Source organism: Orbicella franksi, chromosome 12 (genome assembly GCF_964199315.1).
Source record: "Orbicella franksi chromosome 12, jaOrbFran1.1, whole genome shotgun sequence".
Taxonomy (NCBI): domain Eukaryota; kingdom Metazoa; phylum Cnidaria; class Anthozoa; order Scleractinia; family Merulinidae; genus Orbicella; species Orbicella franksi.
Window position 1 is genome coordinate 14,271,182 of NC_138156.1, and position 26,736 is coordinate 14,297,917.

The following is a 26,736-nucleotide window of genomic DNA, read 5'->3' on the forward strand; positions in this document are numbered from 1 at the left end:
AGATCATTTGAAATTATTCTGCTTCTGGTTTCAGTAATAATATGTTTTTTACAGGAGCGGGTTATCAGCCCGCAGCCCAACCCCCAACCTGGAGGACCAGGGAGCCTCTTCGTCTGACCCCTACCCTTTGACCTGTTCAGCATGGGTGACCCTACCAGGTGCGCATGGCACCCACCGACATAGCTTTGGGGTCACTGGGACACGCAAACCACTCCACCACGATCAGGTGATGACTCCATGGAACATAATGGAGCTGCCGATTATTACCGGAGCAAATCCAAGAAAGGTCAAAGAGTTTTATAAACAATTGCACTTCAACGTACAAAGTTTGGACACGCTTGGACGGCTCGCAGATGTCAAGGGAAACGTGAGATGTACTTTGGACAAGCTTAAAGGAATCAAGGCCGATCTGGTGCGTGGAAATGAAGGCTGGAAGGACTGGGGTTTCAAAGATCTTTTGACAGAGCTGCAGAAGTGGACCCAAATCAATCCGGTAGAAGAGTTTGCTGCAGAAAAGCCAGAGAAAGACCCAACGGAAAAGAAATCAACAATTTAAACCGCCCCTGTCTGCCTTCAATACACATCAATCAAAGCCGCGTTCCAGAAATCAGTGTGTCTACTGCAAGGATGACAAACACAGAGCAATGAATTGTACAAAGGTCACAAGTGTTCATGACAGACAGAAAATCCTATCAGAGAAAAAACTGTGCTTCAATTGCACAGGTGCAAGACATCACGCTGATGAGTGTAAAAGCAAGTTAAGGTGTCAGATCTGTGATTGCAAACATCACATGTCCATTTGTCACAAGCAAGAAAACAAGACCAATCCACTCCTTGTCGCCACAGGAATTCCAACTGGAAATGTGACATATCCAGTTGTTGTTGTCGAAGTGGAAGGAATTAAATGTCGCGCTTTGTTGGACACGGGTGCGGGGAGCTTGTACGCATCTGCCGCCCTTTTGGACCGCATTTCAAGCATTGGGCACAAGAAAGAAGTCCGAAAGATAGAGATGTTGCTAGGAGCGTCAACAAGAGAAGTAGAGCTGGCTACTATCACCATTTCTGATGTAAACAGAGAATTTTCAATGCCTGTGGAAGTCACTAAAGTGGACAAAGGAGAACTGCTTTTCCTGGAAAACCCAAACTATCAAGAAGTGATCGCAAGAAATCCACACTTGTCCGGAGTTGTAATGAACGATGTGGACACAAAGAGCCGCCTACCAGTGCACATAATTCTAGGAGCCGGTGACTACGCTAAAGTGAAAACAGAGAGTGTACCGAAGATCGGTGAGCCTGGTCTGCCGGTGGCTGAGTTGATGAAATTCGGCTGGATTATCATGTCTCCAGGAAAAGAGCCTCTAGACTTAACAAATGTACTGTTAACTCAAACATCCCATGTAGATTACCAGGAACTTTGTCGTCTTGATGTACTTGGGTTGTCTGACACACACCCTAACGACCAGAGCAGCGTGTATGCCGAATTCAAAGAGCAACTTGTGCGACACAAGGAGGGCTGGTAGGAGACTGGCTTACCATGGCAAGGAAATCATCCTTTGCTACCAAACAATAAGGACGGAAGTCTTCGACGACTCGCAAGTCTAAACAAGAAGCTTGAGCGTCAGGAACTGACAAATCAATGTGCAGAGATAATTGAAGATCAAGAAAGAAGGGGTTGTCGAGAGAGCAGACGAGTCATCTAGTAATTGCCGAGAATTCTACATACCACACAAACCTGCCCTGAGAACCACAGCGGAGTCAACAAAACTGCGAATTGTGTACGACGCGTCAGCACGAGCCTTCAGCGGTGCTCCGTCGCTAAATGACTGTTTGCATACTGGCCTGCCCCTGCAGAACAAACTCTGGAGCGTGCTAGTAAGAGGGCGCTTTAACCCCGTGGCCATTACTGGCGATTTACAGAAAGCATTTCTGCAAGTGAGAGTAAAAGAGTCTGACCGCGATGCAATGCGCTTTCACTGGCGCCGAGACGAACAATCCCCATTGGAGACCCTTAGATTCACCAGAGCCCTATTTGGACTTGCACCATCTCCTTTTCTACTGGGTGGAGTGATCGAGGTGCACCTTAACCATTGGGAGGAGAAAGAGCCGGAACTAGTAGCCAAGATTTGCAAGGAACTGTACGTTGATGACTTAATCTCGGGATCAACTACAGTGTGCAAGACTCAAGAACTGAAAGATAAGACCACAACAATCTTCCAAGACGCTTGTTTCAACCTTCATAAGTGGCACTCAGACGTCCCCGAGCTGGAATCAAAGCAGTCTCCTCAAGCAGAAGGAGAACCAACCTACGCAAAGCAGCAGTTAGGAGTCCCACAAGGAACATTTTCTAGTATGCTCGGTCTCCCGTGGAACAAAGAACAAGACTCACTTAGCATCACAGTCCCACCAGAGAAAGCAACGCTGAGTAAGAGAGGTATCTTAGCTAAGCTAGCTAAGATATATGACCCCCTGGGACTTGTCTCGCCAGAGACACTTAGTGGCAAACTCATCTACCATGCAGTTTGTGATATGAAAGGAGCCTGGGACGCAGACCTATCACGTGATCTTGCCAAGCTGTGGGTCAAGTGGGAAAGCAAACTGCCAGAAAGCTTTACCATACTGAGATCGCTAGTTGTTCATCAAGAGGAAATCGAACAAATCGATCTACATTCGTTTGGAGACGCGTGCGCAAATGGAGTCGCAGCCTGCGTTTATGCAGTCATCCAACAAGCATCCAGAACTAGCCAGGGCCTAATTGCGGCTAGATCGAGACTGTCCAAACAAGGACTGACCATCCCGCGGTTGGAATTGGTCGCTGGTCACATGGCTGTGAACCTCGTTGACAATGTGAGAGACGCTCTGGACGGGCTTCCTGTAAGAAGCACACAATGCTGGTAGGACAGTTCAGTAGCCTTGTACTGGATTCGAGGGCAAGGAGGATATAAGCAGTTTGTAGCAAATCGCGTGCAGAAAATAATCAGTCACAAAGAGGTGGCATGACGCTATGTTCCCACAGCAGATAATCCCGCTGATCTTGCAAGTCATGGAGGGCACATAGAGGAAGCTGATCTGTGGTGGCATGGACCAAAGTGGCTTGGAACTCCAGAACTTTGGCCAGCGGACGTACTAAATGAGCCATCAGAAGAAAGCCAAACCGAAGCTAAACTTGTGCAGAAAGTGCTGGGAGTTGCAGTAAACGAGAAAACCGAGATTGAAGAAGTGCTACACAGGTTTCAGTTACAGAAAGCTGTACGTATCTGTGCGTGGATGCGGAGATTCGCACACAACTCGCTCCGTAGCCTAGGAACACCACGCGTCCTGGGACCACTGACAACTGAAGAGACAAACAGCCAGCAGCTCTTCTGGGAGAAACAGGCTCAGAAGAATTGTGACATTGAACAAGATCGCGTGGTGCTGAACCTACAGCCAAACCAGGACGGACTATTAGAATGCCGGGGCCGAATACAAGGAGAGTATCAAGTTTACATACCAGAAACCAGCATGCTTGGTCCCCGACTAGTAGAGGAAGCACACCAAGAAACACTGCACGGGTGAGTGGGGCTAACCATGGCCAAGGTGCGTACCCGTTACTGGATTCCAAAATTGAGACAGCTGGTGAAGAAAGTGTGCAAGAGCTGTCATGGGTGCAAGAGGTTTCAAGCATCGACGTATGCAGCTCCGCCGCCTGGAAACCTGCCAACTACCCAGGCGCAAGGAACCAACCCATATCAAGTGATTGGAGTGGACTACGCTGGTCCAATCCGATATCGAGTGTCTAAACAACAAGAGGGAAAGGCCTATGTCTTGCTATATGCCTGCAGTCTTACGCGGAGAATTTATCTTGACCTCCTACCAAACTTGGAAACAGCAGAGTGCCTAAAGAGTTTGAAGCAGTTTATCGCGCGCTGAGAACGACCGGAACGAATCTATTCAGACAACGGCCGAACCTTTGTTGGCGCAGCAAGTTGGATTAGAGCTGTCATGGATGACGAACAACTGCAGACATACCTCTCCATCAATCAAATCAAATGGCAATTCAATCTCAGCTGCGCGCCGTGGTGGGGAGGGCAGTTTGAACGATTGATTGGTCTTGTCAAGGCAGCCCTAAGCAAGACAATAGGGAATGGCCTACTACGGTGGAAAGAGTTACAAGAAGTCCTACGTGGAACGTGCTATTCAACAGCTTTACCCCCTGGAACTATCGTGTGACAGACAGCTGCCAGCATCGCAGGCGAGAATGAACCCAGAGGCTGCCCCATTTTGCCCAAGACGTGATGCTGCAGTTGCAGCGCACTTACGTTTACAAGAGATTAACCAAGAGGAAGTCTGAAATGGACAATCTGAAGGAACAGTGCTATCAGCTTGCATTTAGCTGACAGACTGACACTATAGAGACAGTCGTTTTGTTTACCTTAAGAGAAATGATTATCAATGTGACGAGTGTGATTATTTAATTTGAGGCAGCTCGAACTTGAGTGGAAAAACATATATCTCCCCCGGAGATATATGGGGGGAGTGTGTCGAGAATATGATTACGTAATAAGGGTGTGACGCTGTTAATATTTACTTAAAACTGACAAGAGACAAAAGAAGAGATCTTTTTTTGTACACGTGGGATCGAGTTGAACGAGCGAGTAATGAAAAGTGCATATCGAGAGTGATTAGCGTTGAGCTTGATGTAAGCCTGTATTGAGAAGGTAATCAGCATGCTCTGATTAACTTCTCAATACAGGCTTACATCAAGCTCAACGCTAATCACTCTCGATATGCACTTTTCATTACTCGCTCATTCAACTCAATCCCACGTGTACAAAAAAAGATCTCTTCTTTTGTCTCTTGTCAGTTTTAAGTAAATATTAACAGCGTCACACCCTTATTACGTAATCATATTCTCGACATTGTGAGGACCTGTCAATCAAAACACACCTTTCTCTAGCTGGATATGCCATGTGTTGCAATCAACGATTCCCGTGTTTTGCAAAGTTGCCACAATACTTGTCGTACACCAATACAGCCTAAACCGTCATAAACAAGGGTCATCGAAGCCTCCTTTGAACAAAGTTTTTAACTTCACTTTTATAGAAAACCAGAATTTTGTCAATGTGTAACACTCAAGAAACCATTCAGCTGTTGTTTTATTCCATCCCAGCCCCATCATGGTTATTTGTTATAAAAACACTGTGTGCACTTTGCTCCATTTTCGTATGTAGTATTCTTTGGGACTCTAAAACTTACAGGGATAAACAATTTGGAAGACCTCCATTACAGTAGTACAACCACGATTCGTTTCTAACATTTATTACAAGTTTATTTATTGCCGGTGCGAGACCTTTGTGTGGCAGCAATCCCACGTTTTGGAAGCTACTTTGGATCTAGCGGATTTTCATCTTGCTGTTTTTGTGCATCTGCTGATCTATAAATGCTTTTGCATTTGTATACAGCTTTGCTGGTCTTCTTGAGCACGGTATATCTGCCACAGAACCAGTAATTTGCAGCTTTCATTCTTAATTCATAGCGGATGATTCCTGGTCATGAATGGTCACTATAGCAGCAAACAATGCAAGGCCGGGCAGAGACTGGGGTTGGCACAAAATATTGTGTGGCTGTACACGCTGTAAAAATGGCTTTTTGGCAAGCATATTCTGTGATTAACAACAAGTACATGTATTTATCGGAACTGTGGTGTTTTGGGTTTTGGATAAGGTCAACAATTGAGTGTTCCTAGCAAAATAACCAGGTGAGTTTCATAGCTAACAGGTCGTGGAGTTGTGATGTTATTTTGACAGATTAACGGCTTCTTTCATGCTCGATTTTCAGAGAGGTCATTCATGTATTTCACTGTATTTATTGATGAATGGAAGATTGTTAGAAAAATTGCAGCGAATTTTCAGGAGCAACAAATTATCATTCAAAAAATCGTGGAGAATTTTCGGGAGGAGCAAATTATCACGCACCATGAATTATCGTTCAAAAATTTGCATGGATCGGAACAATAGGCATCATGAAAAGGCGGGGAAATTTCCTCGAGATATCATTTCAACTTAAATATCTTCGAAAAGCCAAGAAAAGCCAGGAATTTCTTCGAAATCTGCTTGCATTACTTTTACACACTACTGTACCTGTTTCCATATGTATGTTAGTTCATTTTGGGACATATTCATGCTATGGCATCCAGGAAAAATAGGTCTGCAGAGCTTACATGTGTGTCTTACAAGTTATACTAATTAGGATTAAACTGAATTATCATGAAAAAATGAAAGACACTACAAAGATTTTCAACTGGAAAGGTCAGTGATTGATTGTAGAAGGTGAAAATAAGAGGTATTTTTAAAGAATAGGGTGCTAGTACAGAGAATCACAAAGTGTGCTCGTGTGGGGCTTCCAATTATTTAGTTTTATCGTACTAGTAGTTACAATATGGTGAATGAGATACTGCTGTATTGTAAATGTATTTGCTAATTTGCGAGTAATTGAAAGTTATTGCTTCAGCTGATAACTAAAAAGATTAATAGGCCTTGATAAATATATCCCAAACAAAACTTTAAAAAAAACCAAGAAATATGAATTTTTCTTAAGGCTTTAGCACACTATTTGTGAAAGTCAGCAAAATCAGCAAAAGATTAACTGATTCATTGTATTATTTCCTGCTACAAAGCAAGCCCTTTAAAATGTAGGCAATCGGTTAATTGGGGAGCATTTGCCATTTTTTGTGCTAGCTGATGAGATGAGATATTTGCTACTGGAGTGTAGATATCTGTCAATCACTCAATCACTCAATCAAACAGTCAATCATTCAATTCAATAATATTTTAGCTTCATTTGTAACACAAAATACAAGCTCACACCATATCAAAGCATAACCACAATAGCTCTAATTTGAGTGGATTCCCAAGGAAGCCTAAATCTTTTTATGAAGCCCACAAATAATTAACGGTTATTCCATGAGTGCAGGTTGGATATGAGACGATGGATAGCCAATGAGACATGTGGCATTGAGTTCACTATAATCATTTCATATCCAACAAGCGTGAATGCAATAATCGTTTTTATTATACATCGTAGTCACCATCTGCTTTCTCATTGACTAAAAGCCTACAGTTAATTCTGGGATACAGCGCAACCTACTGATTATTCACTAATCTGCTAGCAGATTAGTTAATAATCTGTTGGTTGTGTGCAGAATGCATGGTTTCAAGAGCGGTGTCAAGTTCACGTAAGAACATGGCTTGTCGAAAATAAACTGTGTTCGGTGCAATAATGCATTTGTCGTTATTTTCTTTACTGTGCCTTTCAATAACATGTGGACCCTGAAATTCAAAGCTCAACCAACAAATGCGTTTTTTGCTACCGTCAATCAAATGTTCGGCAGCTCCTCCCAGCTAGCGACTATGTTGTCCGAACTGTGCTTGACAATTTGATTTGATTATCGTACGCTCAGCAGTAGTCAGAAGCTGGGAGGAGCCGCTGAACATTTGATTGACGGTAGCGAAAAACGCATTTGTCGGTTGAGCTTTGAATTTTAGAGTCCGCATGTTATTGAAAGGCGCAGTAAAACAATGTATAATAAAACAATTATGAGATTCAGTTTTTGTGATATCTGAAATAATCAAGGTCTCGGTTATTGTTATCAGCCTCAGCCTTTGGCTTCAGCTGATAACACTTACCTCGACCTTGATTATTCTGTATATCACAAAAGCCTCATCCAATAATTGTTTATAATAATTAAATTATAAATATAAACTAACCATGTTTGTAGAGCATGGCATATTCCTGAATGATGTACAAGTATTATGGCTAACAAGCCAATGAAAACTCAAATTGTATTATGCAATGATCCAGTTTTAAATAAAACTGATTGTACATGTATATATGGCTTAACAAATTTAAACAGGAAGATCTGTTAGATCTTATAACCGCGCTTTTAAAATTTAACTGTTTGCTTAGCACCACAGTCGCAATGCAGTGCACATTCCAAAGCAGTCCTTGATGATTCTTTTGTTACTGTAGACATCACATCACTTGATCAACACAAACTGTATTATTACACCATCAGTCGTAGCCGTTGTGAAATCTCCGATGATGTAATGGTCTTAATCTGGAACTTTCTTCGGGATATGTATGGGCATGAGTGATGTGAACGATACGACAATAACACTATTAACAACAGCTTTCTTTCTTAAACGTCATGATTAAATTTAATTGGTGTTTTCCACGAGTAAAGGGCTAGCAAAGTAGTCACACGAGTAACATAATTTAAGACTTCCAATATCCACGGCTACCTTCAGTATGGTGGTTATTTCCCTACCAATGACGTAATCCTTGCATGTTCTGACTTGGTCTTTGCTTGGCTTGCAAATATTTAATTTTCCTTCTGATCACCGAACTCGCTGCGATGAAACAGCCAAAGAATTTATTTCATTTGCCTAAAACCAGGAGAAATACTCGCAAAATTGCAAATAAATTGATGACCGTCGCTTCTGCCGAAATAAACTTGCAAAGTAAACACGATTTTATTCATCACGTAGCGAAAGTGAAAGCTGCAACATCAGCGCATTCCATGGCTGACGTAATACCTTTTTTTAGCGTATTTATTATTTCCCTTCAAATCCAACGCTTCAATAAAACCAAAAGAAAATATATTTTACACACAAATAAAGAAAACAATATCCGTAACATTTTCCTTGTATTAATGTTTCAATAGCTTTTGGTGAGTAAACATCACAGGTTGCATCATTCAAAATTTGGCCGAGTGGAAGTTTGGGTCTGGTCACCAACAAAACTAAAAAAAAATATATAAAATAAACTACGGGTAAACCATGAACCGCGCTCGGTCCATGGCCATACGGTTAATAAGCAAATCCATACATCACATTAATGCATGATCAACAATGTTAATTAAAAAGAATTAGCATAGAAATCATTGTCTAAATCTCCAAATATACTAAGCTTACTTTTTGAACAATGTGATTATGATTTCTAAGTACAGTAAACAAATGCAAATCAACTGTAATATGGTAATTTATTTCACTTTGGACAAAGAGAAAAGGTCACAGTTCATATTCAGACTGAAGCAAAGAAGTGTACTTACTCGAAAGGGTAGAAATATATTCCGCAAATCAGCGGCTTTACAGTCAACTGATCGTTGAATGACGTCTTCCGTGACTTACATTTGTAAACAAGTAATTCCACTAATTCCATCCAAATGTAAAGCGATGAAATATATTACCCTCTTGTTTCCGAAAGTCTTGAGAAGGCGTCTGTGATTTATATTGTTTTCAAACTCAAGCGGTACTGTCTTCGAATTTGTGGTCATGCGAAGAAGCGTACTTACTCAAAAGGGTAAAAATATATTCCACAAATCGACGGCTTTACAGTCAACTGATCGTTGAATGACCTCTTCCATGACTTACATTTGTAAACAAGTAGTTCCACTTATTCCATCCAAATGTAAAACAATGAAATATATTACCCTTCTGTTTCCCAAAGTCTTGAGGAGGCGTCTGTGATTTATGTTGTTTTCAAACTCAAGCAGTCCTGTCTTTGAATTTGTGGTCACCGATGGAGACATTTTAAACTTCTGACGATTCAAAGCAATGAATATTGGCTTTTAAAAGTGCAATGGCTCCTGTAGAACCTGCACTGGACACATGCCAAGTCTGTCCTAGCTTTCGATGGGAACTCTACTCCCATTGTCTCGATTTGTCAACTTGCATAAACACCAGAAAGTGAAACAACAATTGCAAATGGGTTTCGTTATTTGTACTTAATTACAAAGCTAGATTTTCGACAAACATAAAAGAAATGATAAGATGCAGAACTCAAGACCAAGCTCAAAATCAAATACGACTTACCGTTAAAACTAAAAGCAGGGGAAACCAGAGACCATGGTGGTTAGTGCGCCTTATGACACAAGACCAGGTGACTGACTCTCGTAGACAAAAAAATTAAGAAATAAATCAGCTCGTGGCATAGTGTGGCTATACACCTCGTGTAAGCCACACAAAAATTGGTGAGGGTGAGGAAAAATAACGACAAAATAAAAAAGCAACAAAGTATAAAAGTGGCAGAAAGAAACACCTGATGCTCTACTTTGCATAAAAAAATTATCAATGAGCTTGTGCTTTTATTGATAAGACCATTTCTAAGCCTGCATGGGGCAAACAACACTACAATACTTTTAAAGCTTTTCAATCCATTAATAGAAATTACAAAATAGCAAAATACAAAGATATGTTTAGAACCCACACAAGAAATTTCTCGGACCATAATATCTGCATGTAAACTATCAATTCCCAGTATCCACCCTGCACTAGACACATGTTCGCATTGTGGACCTATTTTATATTTTGTATTTGGGATGTTCTTTTAGTGTCCGCAATTAGCTAATATTTAGCTAAAAACTGACACTTATATAAAGTTCATTCATTCACCCACTCACTCGCTCACTCACTGACTCACTGACTCACTCGCTCACTTGCTCACTGGCTCACTGGCTGCCTTTTCCACTCACTCACTCACACTCACTCACTCACTCACTCACTCACTCACTCACTCACTCACTCACTCACTCACTCACTCACTCACTCACTCACTCACTCACTCACTCACTCACTCACTCACTCACTCACTCACTCACTCACTCACTCACTCACTCACTCACTCACTCACTCACTCACTCACTCACTCACTCACTCACTCACTCACTCACTCACTCACTCACTCACTCACTCACTCACTCACTCTCTCACTCACTCACTCATTCATTCCATCTCTCATAAAGTAACAAAACGTTTTCTATAACTAACCTTTTGTCACCAAAAAGGCTCTCAGGCATTTGGAAGGGTAATGTGACCAGGAAACTTCCCAAATTCAGCAGATTTCATGGCATCTTATAAAACTTATACAGTTTTTCGTGTTTCTGGTTGTTTCAAGTCTCAAGTTAGGTAACACTCTTCACCTTCAATAATGTGTTCTCATTTAAATGGGTTTTGAAATCGATATTAAGTTGAAGTGGTTTCATTGAATATCAAACCAAAAACACTGCAATCATTGCTGGCAACAGAATAAGACCATGCTATTATGTGACAATGTTATAATTAAATTGGTTCTTGTTTAAAAATGAGTCTGAAAAGTTATCCAGAATCAACACCAATCTGCCGTTTACCATTAGCTACTATTACAGACTCCATGATGTTTAGCTGTCTTGCTAGGAATAGTTCCATGTAGTTCTAATAAACAAAGCCACTGACTGACTGTTAAAACCAAACCGTGATAAAAATAATGTTAGCTTGATATCACAGTTCCTAAGGTGAAACTAATTCTATTTTCTTTTTTTTTTTTTCACTGTACATCGTAGCCAAACAAACTAGTTGGATTAACCTTATCATAACTGTTAAGAGTCCACTTTAGTGCCGCTACCTCTGGGGCTTTTAACCCATTGACGCCTGCATAAAATTGGCTGCGACCCACCCCTAATTCCCTGGCGTTTTTTGGAATATTTCAGAGCGAGTGAAGGCACAAAAATAAACCATATGCACAGTAACCACAGACACGAGATCAGGTTTCAAAACATCGTTTATTTAAAGTTCAATAAATGAAGGGCCAAAATATTAAAAGATATCAACAAAAGAACTCAACTTGATGTGTAAAACTGATAAGAAAACAAGAAATTATATTTTTTTTCTTTGCTGTGTAACAAAAGCTGAGAAAATTGAATATGCAAAAATGAGTTAATTTTTGACTTCCGAGGACAAAATGAAGCCAAATGCAACAGAATTTCCACTCTTTTACCATAATGGATAACATTATTTTGAGAAAACACCAGAAAATAAAGGTGAAAGAATTATGAAAATACCAATTTAAAAAGAAGAAATCAGATAATTTCTTCGCTGCGCAATGAAATAATACAGTGCAGTGAAAGAAAGATGAAAGTTGTACATCAAAAAGACGACAAAATAACAAGCCAATTATTTTGAGATAAATCGTATTTTAACTGTGTTACAGTAATTTAGTGCTCACTTAGTTCTTTTCTCATGAGTTCTGTAGTAGCTGAATACGACTCAAAAAAGTACATTTGAACGAAGCGAATAAAGTAAACAAACAAACCACAGGGTCGCTGTAAATTAAATTAGCAGAAATCCAGCGTGCAAAAATACTGTTCACTTTTAAAACCTAAAATTCCCAAATAAAGGCAACCAAATGAAAGAAACATGACAGGAAGTTCAATAACAATAAATTTTCATTCAAGATGAGGCAAAAAAAAGAAGAACTTATTTAAAAGCGTAACAATGTTCAAAATTTCACAGATGTGCTTCGCTGCAGGACCGCATGTTGAAATTAATTCTTCACACTAAAGCGAAAGCTTGAGTTTTTGCTGACAAGTTTTGCAGTTATTTTATCGGCCATGGCTTTACCAATTGTTCTAAAAGTGGAATTCAACTTCGGTGTAATACTGTACAGTACCATTTTTGTTTTCTAAAGTCCAGGAAGCTGCTTTAAATCCATGATCTGTATTCAAAACTCACTTGAAAGCGCACCGATCGTCATGGAAAGGTTTGAGGACTCTGTATACCTTGATCTTCCATTCTGAAGCCACCTAAACATCGATTTATGTTTTTCCATTCCATTTTAAGTGTCAAGGAAGAAATTTCTCTGTTTTAGGAATGAAAACAAGACCCTGGAAGTTTGGAGATTTGGCCCGCAACGCACCATGAGTGCATGATTTTAAGACGAAAAACCATCTTTCTAGGACCAGTAAAGTCCTATAAAAATATGCTCAGAAAGTCAATTCTCATTGGTTTATTTGTCCTTAACAACAATAGAACAATAGGAGATCCAAAAAGTCTGCAGGGAGGGTAGGAAAGGCAATTGTCCTCACATGCTTTTTTACAGCCAGTTACAGCCGGCACAGGAAATTGGGGGTGGGTTTTTGACTGGCCTGTTACGGCCGGCACAGGAGTCAATGGGTTAAATCACATAGATAATGCATGCCTTGTGTGCCTATGTTTATTTTTTGTAAGCAGTAGTCCTACTTGCTGGATTTTGTGTCCTTATTCATATTTATTAAAGGGTTTGTTATATTGCAGGGTCTGTAAATTTTCTGTAACTTTGAGTGGGCTTAAGAACATTTCTTGTTACACTGGGTACTTTGTCATGAAGGGTTTTCTTTGTAATTAAAAGTGGTTCGTCAAAAGAAAGTATTTCTAATAATTCATTTCTTTGTTATAGTTTGACTGTACTTTAGGTGAGGCCCATCTTGTGCAATGTAAAAAGAGCAATGGACTTATCAATGAGGTACTTTTTAATAGTGTTTATTTTATCTTTTTCACCTGCATTTTTCTCTTACATTGCATTTTTAAACTCTAGTTGTGTTACTAAGGAAACGTCTGTTGATAAGGTGGAAATAAGATACTTGCAACATGTAGGGACAATATTGTTTGAATACCTGATCAAATTCCTAGAACAAACATTGTGAGGTTGCATCTCACAGTAATTTCATATGTTTTTGTTTCTTAGGATGAGCAAATTGTACCAAGCAGAGAAAGGCTGATTAACAATCTCTTAATAGCACGTAAAGATATTGTGAGTGTGAACATCACTAAGACTGAAGAGCCTGAGATCGGTAAGGCCTGTGTGTTAAACTCAGTAGCAATATGTGCTGCTTTGACTTGTCAAAATATAATCAGTGTTTACAGAACCTTTCAGTAAAAATAGTGAACTTTTGTATGCACCACATTTGGTTACAGATTTTGTTTATCAAAATAAACCTGGAACAGAAGGGTGAAACCTTATTTGCACATATGCAGGAATGTTTGGGTAAAATGTTGCCCTTAGTAATAATTATCAGAGAAAATTAATTTCCATTTAGCAAGTAATATGTAAGTACGAACAAGAAATTTTCACGTAGCTGGAAGTTTAAATTAATAAAAGGTTTACTTCTTGCCTCTTGCATTGCCATACTGATTTGGAAGTATCAATCCCACAGATGGCTTCACAGATGAGGCCATTGCTGCTGCACAGAAGCACACCAATGGTCAGATCATGGAGCGGCAACTCCAGGTACATAATTTCATTCCTTCAGTTACTTACTAGATGTAGGGACCTTAAGATACAATGACAGGAAGGCCAGGACAGGAATGGCAGTGGATGCAGGAAACTTTTGTGGGTCCCGTCATGTCACCAAAGACAGAATAGTTAAGATGTGTGTTTTCTTACAGGACTGCAACATCAATAACTTGAGCTTCTTAAAAGCTACTCACAAAAGCACTGACATCCTTTAAACTAGAGAGATGGTAGAAATCTTATCCTATTATGGTAAGCTTAAATAATGGTGAACAGCCAATGCTCAATTTAAACTTCTTTCTAAGTGAAGCAAACATCTCTGTCAGTACTTCGTAAAGAAACCAGAATTTCTGTATGAAGAAATTAAACAAACAATCTGATCGACCTGCTTCAGATGGCTTTTTGCCACCAGAGCATTTGAGAATCCTGATTTTGGGTGAATATTTCAATTCCATCTGTAATTGTAACAAGCATTATAAAAATAGGTACCCAAAGGGTACATGTGTGGGATAAGTGGATCCAAAAGGCAATGCAATCTTTGCAACTCATTTGCATTAATGGACATGAGCCGATGACAATAGTGTGGTATTCCACAGGTATCCCATACAAAAATAAAACAAACATCAAGATCCAGGTAATATAAAAAACACCTTTAAACATCAGTTTGAAAATGTGCATTTTATTTGCTTGAAAGATGCTTTCATGGGACTCATTCTTACAAAATTTTCTTGACTGTACTTACCCTGATGTATTCTCTATGCATACAGTTTGTATTTTGTTTTGCGCTTGAGCACTGGAGATGGCAACTGAAAGTGACTGAAACACAAACAAACAGATAAGAAATATTTTTATTCAAATTTTTTTCGTTTTTCAGCGCAATATTTTACATTATGATCATGAAAAATATGAACCTAATAGCTTTCTCATCAATATAACTGAAAAAAGGTTGATTGGTAAATTTGTCAGGGCGAAGCAAGAGCAAAACACTCACGCTTTTAATACAACGGCAAGTTGGGCAAAATGGCATCCTCGACAAGACGAGGATGGCACGCAGAGAGATCATTAAATGAGTCGAGAGTTCTTGTGTGCATGCCTGGTTGTTGAAATCTACTTCCGATAGCCATCCCAGCTTGTCCTGTAGTGGTATCGTAAGGTCCCTGTTACAATTTTTTTTTTGGTTTAGAATCTTAATTTAATTAAACCCTTTGGAACCAAGGTCTTGTCTTTTAGTTGCAACACAAAATTGTACCATCAAATTTTATTTCTTGTGTATATAGAGTTCTGCACAAAGTAGAGTGTCTAAGAAGACATGTCTAAATATTTTTTATCATCGTCATCATTATCAGTTCTAGTTCTAGCATTACAGCATGTACGTAAGGCTGCTACCCTCTGTTTCCAAGCCACCTTGTCACTGGCCAGCACTCTTAAATAGTACTCCAATCATTCTGTCCCAACTTCCTTCTCTCTGCTTCTTGTCTTCCCCTAGGCCATTCTTGGTCTCCTCAATGCCTTTCAACCTTCTGATCTCCATCCCAGTGTCACCATACAGGCACAGCATTCCGTATATTACATCTAATTGTATATGTAATAGCCTAGGTAAATTTACAGACTGAGTCTTGTATTATGTTGAGATTATATTAAGAAATGATTATTTATATCTTCATATTTTGCATTCTGCTTGCAGTAAAGAAGGGAGGTTAAAAGGTTTTGACTAAAGACAGTTTACATAAAATCTTTAAAGATTTGCTCTTCTTTACTAAGTAACTAGATGTCAAGAGTGTTTACTTGGGCTTGTATCATATTATCAAATCATACTTTACAAGTATCAACACAATGAAGACAAAGAAAAGAATCAGGATATTTTAAAACACAAGAGTTCAAGTTGTTCTGTTTAGTATCCTCTTATCCAATTGCTTGTTGTTTGCTTCACGTCAGAAGTTCTGTTCGTGCAGATTATTGATTTTTTTTCCAACCTGTGAGGTGTTGGTCTCAGCACCATAGTTTCTTGTGAACTCAGTAGTTATAGTTTCGTCCAGGGGTTTGGGGAGGTGCGGTGGCCTCATGGTTAGTTCCCTCGTCTCCGGATCGAGCGGTCCGGGTTCGAGCCCTGGCCGGGGACATTGTGTTGTGTTCTTGGGCAAGACACTTTACTCCCACAGTGCGTCTCTCCACCCAGGTGTATAAATGGGTACTGGCGAACTTAATGCTGAGGGTAACCCTACGATGGACCAGCATCCCATCCAGGGGGGAGTAGAAATACTCCTAGTCGCTTCATGCTACAGAAACTGGGATAAGCTGCGGCCTGATGGGCCACTTGGCTCATATGCAGACTTTACCTTTACCTTTACCAGGGGTTTCAATAAGTTTTTTAGCAGGTGGGCATGGTATGACAGCCAGGCAGAAAAAAATGCCACCTAGGGGTTTCTGGGTCCTACAAATTAATTGTCTACAGGAGATCATTGTATGGTTAACTAAATCATATTTTGACGTTATTGATCAACAGATAAATCAGTCTTTATAATCTTTTACTGATTACATAAAAAAGACAGTATCACAAAAATTCCTTGTCAGTTTTCGATGATAAACTGGCTTTTCTTTTTCCTCAAGCTAGGCTTCCGGAAAACTGTTTGCTTCTCGGAACAGATAACGTCCGCAGACAAATATCTGTGCATATTTTCGTGCCAAACGGAGGCTATTGTGTTTATTATCCTTCAAATATTTTTCGCAACACATGCAGTTTTGAAAATTGGGGAATATTCATCACGTGATGTGTTTAGGCCAATCGTTCAAAAATATTTGATGGATTATGAGTGGATATATTCACACATGTGTGTCTCGTTGTTATGCATTGCCCTGAGTTTCTTTATATGAAGCATTGTTGGACAAACAAAGGACATTTTGGGAATGAAAAAGCGTGAGGCTTCAAGGCTAAAATTGCATAATTGTGAAAAACATCAATGAAAGCTTAAGTATTTTGAGTTTTTGATCACTTTGCAAACAAACTACTGTTTATTAACGCTTGCTTGATCTTTAGCTGCCAAAAAGTTGGGAAGAAAATCGCTTGAACTCCTTATTTTAGCAAATTGTTTTCATTTACTGAATATTACATGTAATGTTTACTTTGCAGTTTATGTCTGTCAACAACTCACTGGGGCAAAGAATTATTTTGCAAGTAATCCTCACAGTTTTTAAACGAAATAATCACCTTTTGCTTTACATTGACTCCCAGTTAATTTTGAGAATAGTAAATTATGAAACTACTAGGAAGAGTTTTGTGTTTCGCACACATTGGCAACTTGCTTGTGAAATGTTTATTGTCTGAAGCACTCTGTGGCCTAGTCGAAAAAATGAGATCTTCAGTTCTATTTGACACAATCATTAATTCCAGCAGTAGAAATTCTCTTTCCTTGACGAATGAATTGTTTATCAATGTTTCTATGGCATGCCACTCGCGTTTAGTTAATTTTTCTTCAAGGAAGAGTTTTGTGTGTCGGCACGTGTCAGCAAGTCGCTTGCAAAATGTTTATTGTCTGAAGCACTCCTATAAGATCTCTCATCAAAAAAATTATTGGTTCGCTTATATCTGAGCTGCAGTGTATACTGAAAAGAGACTTGCATGATGTGCGAGTTAACTCCTGTCCATCATTTTAAATGCGAATTAATAGCACAGAATGAACCTTTTCAATGTCCAGGAGTATGATGAAACTGAGCGTGTTATTATTTTTAATTCGATGCAAACAGGTTATATATTTTTCTGCTGTTTATTTAACAAATAAAGAAGCCTAAGCCGTGTATTACACTGCAATAAAACAGGACGGGCATTTCAGAACACGAGTGAAATGTAGAAAACATGAGCTGCTGGTGAGTGTTTTCTACATTTCTCGAGTGTTCTCAAATGTCCGGAGTATTTTATCACAGTGTAATACCAGCTTAGGCTTCTTCATTTGCTTTATGATATAGAGGTAATGTGGTAAAAACAATAAAATATGGTTCTTCTATGTTTTATACTCTGATAAAACATGGTTTTGACCATTGAGAGCATGTGCAGTGTCCTATCTATTTTATAAAGAAAAATAAAACTTGAAACTTGGACCAGGAGAGAAGAAATTGGTCATGTGCCAGGTAACCAGTGAAAAACAGCAAACCAGTTGAGATGATTGTCTATAGTTGTCACTTTCTGGGACCTGTTTGGCCAGGCTGAGAAATAATTGTGTAATTCCGTCAAACTTTTTAGACGAAGAGCTAGAAATGAACATTCCCAAGTATACTGTATTTTTGAAACTATTCTGTTATTTTCACTCTAAATTTATAGTGACAAACCATGAACCTACAGTGCTGGAAATAAACAGTCGGTCATTGGACATTGTCTGACCAAATTTGAAATATGTTCGGCCAATTTCACATTTTGATTAGACGTGATGTCCAAATATTTCACCAACACATTTTGATTTTTTCCCTTGAAGTTATAGTCCATCCATAAAAGTCGATTAGATACATTGGTAAATGGCTAACATTTCATCTTTTGCAACAGAAAATTCTGGTTTAGTCACCTTAATGGTGACTACACTTTTCTGTGTTGAGGATCAATTATAACAGTTATTTTCTCAAACATTATGTCCTTCCAGAAAATCATGTTGAAAGATCTTTGCTTCTAACATTTGACATAACAAAAGAAGTCAATCTGTCCTTTTGCTTTGCTGTAAAGGATTCTCTCACATCGGAAAACTGCTAAATGGCTGGCTGTGTTCAAAATTGAACCCCTGACCAATGAGTATGTCGTGTATGCCTATGAATTGTGTCGCTTGTAATGCATTGATCCTTCTTAATTGCATTAGCAGACGTTATAGCTACTTATGACCACTTATACAAATTTAGTGGGCAAAAAGTCTTGGAAATGTTCTTTTTTTGTGCCTTGTAGTAAGATCTTTTTTTTCTTCACAGATTAAGAAGCTAGTCATAAAAGGGGATAAGTGACAATTTTGGTTGCTTTTTTTTTTTTTTTTTGCTCCAAATTAGCTGAATTTCTGCATGTGGTCTTCAATGTAATAGAAAAACGTGGTCCTGTATTTTTGTCACTGGTTTTTGCTTTGTGTTTGAGTTAAAACGTATGCAAAAAACTTGGCTTTTCCTAGCCATGTCTTTAGGAGTTTATTTGTTGAACAGCAAACAGGCAGACTGTTTATAGCACATGAAGTCAAAATCAAATCCCACAGCATATAGAGCAGAAATCTGGGAACAGATTGTTTACATCGGTTATTGTGACGTGAACGCAACACGTGAATCGATCGAGCGGCAAAGGAAATACCATCGAACAAAAAAAGAGATGTGCTGCATTAGATGTCTGTCAACTAATATTTTAAGCATTGTTTTAAAGTACCTTGTATGCCTGCCTAGTGGTTGAGAGGCATCATAAAGCCTCGATAAACCCATAAGTCATCAGCACATTTTAAAGAATCAAAATGTGTTCTTAAACTTCAAAGGCAGCTGATATACCCTAATCGTGTTATCGGCGTTCGAAGTCAGGTCAAGCCAGGCAGCAAAGTCCAAGAGCAGTTCTTGTCCAAGAAAAATACCCTCTGGTTAGTTGTGGCCCATTTGCCAAGCGTTACTAGCATCAAAGTTTGGAAAGCGAGGACTAGTTTTAGAGTGATAAAATTTGTCTTGTATCGACCACCATGTTTTCCTGCGCACGAGGTGTAAAGACCCTTCCTGGCATGCATTGCAATTACGTTCTGCGGACATTTCTCGAACTGGTAACTAGATTCAAACATAATAATGGCCAACAAGTAGTGATCGATTGTAACAGATCTGTGATCCAGGTTGCATTGATTTTATTTCAAATTGGCATGACTTGTAGTGTTGAGCTTCTGGGATCAGCAGACATGCAGATGTATGGAGACCTGTACGTTGTGCAGAAGGGTTAATCAGCCCTATTTATAGAGCATTTTCACGTGAAGTCATCAAATTCTTAAATCCAAAACTAAACAGCCACCAAAGTTGTTATCCTCACCAGGCATAAGAAGTATCAGCGCATTTTGAACTTTGAAGTTATGGCGGTGCGTGACATAAAGCTACAATAGAGTTGTCGCAAACTATGCATTTATCTCGTGATTTTTAGCCATTTAAGACGTTGCAGTATTTGGAAAAGTGCTTATTGAAGTGTTTTTATTTGCTTTATTTTATTTTTATTTACCCATTTTTGGACCTGAAATCAACATTTTTAAGCTTATACGTTGCGTGAAATTACCATTATCAGGGTTCTTCCATTTTGCTGTTTTCTAAGTGAAACCAACATCCTTGCCGTCACGCGTTAACATGAAATCAACATTTTAACCTATTTAGACCTGAAATCAACATCATTGAGCTTATAGGTTGCACAAAATTACCATTTTGCTGTTTTCTAAGTGAAATTAACATCCTTGCAGTCAAGTGTTAACGTGAAATCAACATTTTAACCTATTTAGACCTGAAATCAACATCCTTGCCGTCATGTGTTAACGTCAAATCAACATTTTAACCTATTTACACCTGAAATCAACATCATTGAGCTAATGCATGGCGTGAAATTGACATTTTGCTGTTTACTAAGTGAAATCAACATCCTTGCGGTCACACGTTAACGTCAAATCAACATTTTGACCTATTAAGACCTGAAATCAACCTTGCTGTCATGCATTAACGTCAAATCAACCTTTTAACTGTTTTGAGCTGAAATTAACATTTTTTTAAGGTTTCGCGTTGCGAGAAAAATCAACATTTTGCTGTATTTTAAGTGAAATGAACATCTTTGTGGTCGCACGCTGAGGTGACAACAAATATAAGTTTTTTGCATACATAATGCTCAGAAACGATGCAAACTTCAGCAAAAACACGTACAAAACATTGTTTAACACACCTAAAAAATAACACATGCGAAATTTGCAGCTTTTTTGACAAAGTTCACGTTTGAGCAAAATACCTAATGCCAATTTTCCACTGAGCCCTTCACATAAACGAAACCGGGCTTTGTTGTAATAAACCGAGCCGATCCTTTGTTATGAATCCTTTGTTATAATAAACCGAGGTGAGACTTCGACTAATAACAAAGGCTCGCTTCGGTTTAATATAACAAAGGATCGGCTCGGTTTATCATAATAAAGGCCCTGGCTTCATTTATCTGAAGGGCTCGGCTGAAAAAGGGCGTTAGGTATTTTTCTCAAAAGTGAACTTTGTCGAAAATGTTCCAAATTTCGCATGCAGTTTTGTTTAGGTATGTTTACCAATGTCCAGTAGTTTTTCCGCTAAATTTTGCTTCATTTTTGAGATATTGCATACGCAAAAAACCACTCGGTTTTCCTGGCGGCGTCTTTATAAAGCAAAGCAAAAACCAGCGGCAAAAATACAGGACCACATTTTTCTATTACATGGAAGACCACATGCAAAAATTCAGCTAATTTGGAGCAAAAAAAAAGCAACCAAAATTGTCACTTATCCCCTTTTATGACTAGCTTCTTCAGATGTTATGCATCTCACTTGATTTTTATCACTTAGTTTTTAATTTTGAACCCTGGACTCTGACAGTTTGAGCCATCTTTGAATAGGTAACTCATAAAGCAGAAGTGTTCATCTTTCCTGTATATAGTAAAGTACTTTTCAGAACTCGCCCTATAATGCATTGCGTGCATTGCGACATGCTGTTAGCACTTCATGAATGTACCCTAAAGCCAATTTTGGTTGCGTTCAACATAAAACTAGGTTTGCTTGAATCACATATAACCAGGAAATAATCCAGAGAAATTGATGCAGTCATCTAGTAGCATTTAATTAATCATAAATGATAAATAAATCAATGTCCAATCAAATTGATAAGATGTCCAACCAAAATTAATATTTGAAAGGATGCATGTCCTGTCAAAGAAGAAAAAGTATTTCCAGCACTGAACCTACCAGTTCCATGGTAATTGGATTTCATGGTCAATTTCAGACCCTGTACTCCCGTGGGGAAATGCGGAAGTACAGTTAATACCATAAACTTCCGAAAGTAATGACCCCTCTAATGTAGCAACCCCTCCCCCCTCCCCACAACAGTAACATCAAAAAATTGTGGCTGCTATTACATTCTGAAAGCCCAACCTTCACAAAAATAGTATATACATTTTTCCAATCAATAGTCAAGTGAAAGTTAGGTGCCATAACTTGATTGAAGGCACTCAACAACAAATTGACATTTCACAAGGTGTTGTGTTAAACCAAAACTCGTTAAATTTTCTTCAAGTAACAGGAACGTACTAAAGAAAGCTTTGATTCAAATTGATATCATTTTCAACTAAAGCATATTAGAAGGGACGTTTCTTCAAATCTAATTTGAAAACTCAACCAGTGCACTAAGATATTGCTGCAGCAGACTAATGTAAGGCATCTTGAAGAAGAAACAGTTTCCGGTATCTGGCAAGCTTCCCTGCCAACCACTGACAACACAATCTAGACATAAAGAGTCCACCCAGATGACAACAACATAGATATAAACTGGAGCAAAGAATTGTATCATGTTTTAAGAACTGTTTTTATGAATTTGCAGCTTTTTGCTTCATAAAGAGCTCATCCATACAGACTTTATATAACATTTTTTGCTCCCCAAAAGATAGGACCCCTAGAAAGTAACAAGCCCCTAAGGCTGCTAATTCTGAAAGTAACGAGGGTTGAGTTTGCTTCACAATTTGAAGATACAAGGGCAATAACGCATGCTATAACCCGCAAAATCATGTTTTCTGAGTTGAATAAGCTTGTTAAATATTTTAGAAGACTTTTAGCTTCAGGGAAATAGCATGGGACAGCAAGAGAACTAAAGAAATTATCAATGAAGCAGCCGGGCATAGTTCTGTTCACAGCCGGTCGATTAGCCTGATGCCCAGCCCTAAATGAAACCCCTGATTGTCTATTCCGAAAACACTCAAAACCTCTAAGTGTGGACCTACCTTGAATAGGGCATACATTGGTATGTGAGATGAGCGTATATCGCATGATTCTTTCCAAAGCTTTCTTCACAAAACACAGCATTCTGTAAAATGAAGAGCGAACATACAATAATTAGCAAGCTGTCACAATTCTCATCTCCAGTTTCCACACATTCAACTCAGAATGTCTGGAACTGACCCCCCATTTGGCATCCAAGGAAAAAATCCTGTACTTTTAGACTTAGGCATTCCTATGGAAGCCCAAGTAATAGTTATTACTTTCATGAGGACAACTTGTGAATTTTATGATGAAATTAGAGGCAGGAAATGATATAAAGACCTGTACTGACGTTGAGACAACAGCTGAAGTTTGTTTCAACCTAGCTCATTGAAGAGCACAGCATTCTTGTTTAATCATAGTTATTAGAAAATTCAATGGCTCTTAGAGCCAGCTCATTCATGTCATGACTAATGTGCATTTTTTGTCCTCCTTGGTCATGAAATATTGGTACAGTTGTACCAATTAATTGGAACCCTCGGATGTGCTGTAGGGTTCCAAACAACGGTTTGAAACAGCAGGAATTAAGTTCAAACAGATATCATTATTCTTGGGAAAATATCCATATTCCTCATTGGGATTGGAAATCAGACAGTCCCCTCTGTGGGGGGAATAGGCATTATCTGGTCTCACTCATTGGTCCATTCCCATAAACACCAAAACCTCACAAATCATTTTGAACTAATTGCCATTGACAGAAACTTTGGGAAGATTAAAGGTCAGTCTTTGGCACTAGGAGCTCTGGAATGGATTGGGTAACCATCTGAACCATCCCAGTAATGGCAAAGGTTAAGTCTGCATATGAGCCAAGGGGCCTATCAGGCCAGAGCTTATCCCAGTGTCTGTAGCATGAAGCAACTAGGATTATCTCTACTCCCCCTTGGATGAGATGCTAGTCCATTGCAGGTCTACCCCCAGCATTAAGTTCACTGGTACCAATTTATACACCTGGGTGGAGGGAGGCACTGTGAGAGTAAAGAGTCTTGCTCAAAAACACAACAAAATGTCCCTGGTCAGGGCTCAAACCCAGACTGCTCAATTCAGAGACAAGCACACTAACCATGAGGCTGTTGTGCCTCCCACCATCCCAGTAATGCTATTGCCAAAAGCTGGTACTCAGTCTCCTCGAAGTTTCTGTCAAGGGCAATAGGTTGCTTAAGAGTAACAAAATATGATGTACTTAGTAAAATGTTAAGGATATCTAGTTAAATGACTATTATGCTGTTAAATAATAATACTAATTTAATAATTTTTATAGCATTTATTTATTTACATACACTGATCAATACCACTTTACAATAAATTCATCGAAGACTAAGTAATAAGACAAATATATAATGGTAATGTTATTAATAAAGGGGAAATAAAATAGAAATACATTGAAAGTACATTAAAATGCTGACTTTAAAAACATTTAAAGTGGTGTGACAACACACAGGTCAGCTGGGAGGCTGTTCCATAGAGCCGATGCAGCAAAAGTAAAAGACCTGGCACCAGGTGTTGGGTACATTGTCTCCTGTGACACTTTTATAGTAGGCTATTATTAGAGTGTAACGAGTACGAGCTTTTTGCTAAACTTTTATGAAGTCACTAAGAGAAGATGATGCTAGTCCATAAATTGATTTGAATCTAAATCTTAATTTGATAAGCAGTGGGTAGCCAGAGAAGTTCCTACAGAGCTGGCATTATGTGCGAGTACTTGGGTACGTTCAAATTAATAAGTAGATAACAGCTACATTTTGGATGTGCTGTAGCTTGGAAATTTGCACATTGGGAAGTCCATACATTAAGCTACGGCAGCTGAGTTGAGAAGTACTAAGGGCATGGAAAATTGCACACAGACTATCCTCAGATACGGTAAATATTTCTTAATTTTTCTAATATTATGTAAATGAAAGAATACACTCCTGCATGCCTTGGTGATATGTGCAGACAGGGACATTTTTTCACTAAACCAGACTCCTAAATATCAAGCACAGGCAACAGAGCAATATCATTATCACCAATGTGTAAACAAATGTTGCGATTTAACTTATTTTAATAGCTGATACCATGTTCCAATAAATGTTTATTAACAGCACCTCGGTTTTGTCATAATTAAGTAAGAGTCTATAATCAGTCATCCAGCTTTGAATATCTGCAATACACCTTTTCAAAGCCCTCACTCCAACATCTTGACTGACTTGGCCATCTGGCTTGAAGCTTAAAATGAAGCCGAGTGTTGTTAGTAAAGCAATGCACATGTGGTTTCCTACAACATCAAACAACTGAGATGAGTAAATAAAATTATAAATAGTAGAGGTCCTAAACAACAACCTTGAGGTACCCAGCAATCCAGGTTGAAGCATCTAGAAAGTGTTTCACTGGAGAATATCTGCTGACTTCTATTAGACAACTATGTTTTGAACCAGTTCAGGACTGTCTCCTGTAACCCAACTTTGTTTTGCAGTGCAGCACTTATCATTAACGTACAAAACTGAATTTTTTTTTTGAAACATGCTAAAATTGTTAAAAAGTCATTATGTCAACACTTGTTAGAACCACTTTTCAATTTCCTAGGATATCTACATGTAGTCAGACTGGTAATATCCTTGTTTCAGGGTAACCGTGAGGTTTGGCTTCTATTAGCGTACCATAGTTGTTTGTTAAAAAAAAACAAAAAAATAGTTTTTGTAAATAGAACAACCTACTCTAATAAAAGCCACATTACAAATACTTAACTACCAGATCACAAAAAAGGTATATTTTCTCCTCCTTACGAAATTCTTGAACTTGCCAAGGCTAATGAAGTCACATGTGTAAGCTTAACCTTATATTCCGTTAAATGTTTGGTCACAAGCAAGTTTTCTACAAACTCATAACAGTAACCATAATTGTATCTTCAACTAACTATAAATGCAGATTATAATTTTAACCTCACGAAAGAAACTTCCAAAACAGAAAACAATGAGGAATATGTGCTTCTTAATAATTATTATAATTATTATTCTTCTTGGAACATTGTCAAATTTTCTTTCCCTTGCCGAGGATGATGAAGTCACATTTTCCCTTCTCATTCTAATTTCAACTTCCAAACCAGCTTCATCGTAATGTACCCGAAAACATTGCCTGTTGTTGATCTAATGTGTCAAGTAACTTTTTAATAAGAGATTGTTTTCTGCTATGTTAACAAGTGCTGACATATTTTAGGCAGATCATAAGGCAGTTTTTGTTGGAGCAAGCCTCCAACGTCTCAAAATTGGAGCTCAAAAAATGGTTTGGTGAGACTACAGTATCTTGGCTGCTATGATTGATGTATGCATTTTATGCTGAAGAGTTCCAAAGGAAAAGCATAATAATAAAGCAATGATTGCTTACCAATACGAAAGCAAATATGTGTTTTGCCAATATGGCTGCCTCATTGATTCGTTGTGGTAGTATGTTTTAAAATAACCCATTTAGGGTCCCCTCAGAGTGAACATTCGGCCTCTCAATCCATATTGTGATTTCCAGAGGTTCAGAAATTCTGACTTGATGTTAAAATTTGTTTATCACACCATACAAACACTTTTTTTATTCTTTGCACTTGCTTATTGCAGCAACATCAAAATTTATTTGGGCTTTTATTAAGCTGAAGCGGGGAGGGGTGGTGAGGACACTTTCACTTCCATCTGCAGTCCACAATTTCTGTCCACAAACTTCTGTCAA

The 26,736-nt window shown here is 38.7% G+C and overlaps 1 protein-coding gene and 1 pseudogene across 1 annotated transcript in view; both read left to right on the forward strand.

The window, feature by feature from the left end:
* Nucleotides 1–26,736, forward strand: part of LOC145462385 (uncharacterized) — a 71,225-nt gene that overhangs the window by 29,530 nt on the left and 14,959 nt on the right. Inside the window, exons 5-7 of the mRNA XM_081445895.1 lie at nt 13,225–13,290; nt 13,513–13,618; nt 13,982–14,055. Coding sequence (XP_081302021.1) covers nt 13,225–13,290; nt 13,513–13,618; nt 13,982–14,055 — 246 coding nt within the window. The remainder of the gene's footprint in view (nt 1–13,224; nt 13,291–13,512; nt 13,619–13,981; nt 14,056–26,736) is intronic.
* LOC145462383 (uncharacterized) lies at nt 645–13,182 on the forward strand (annotated as a pseudogene).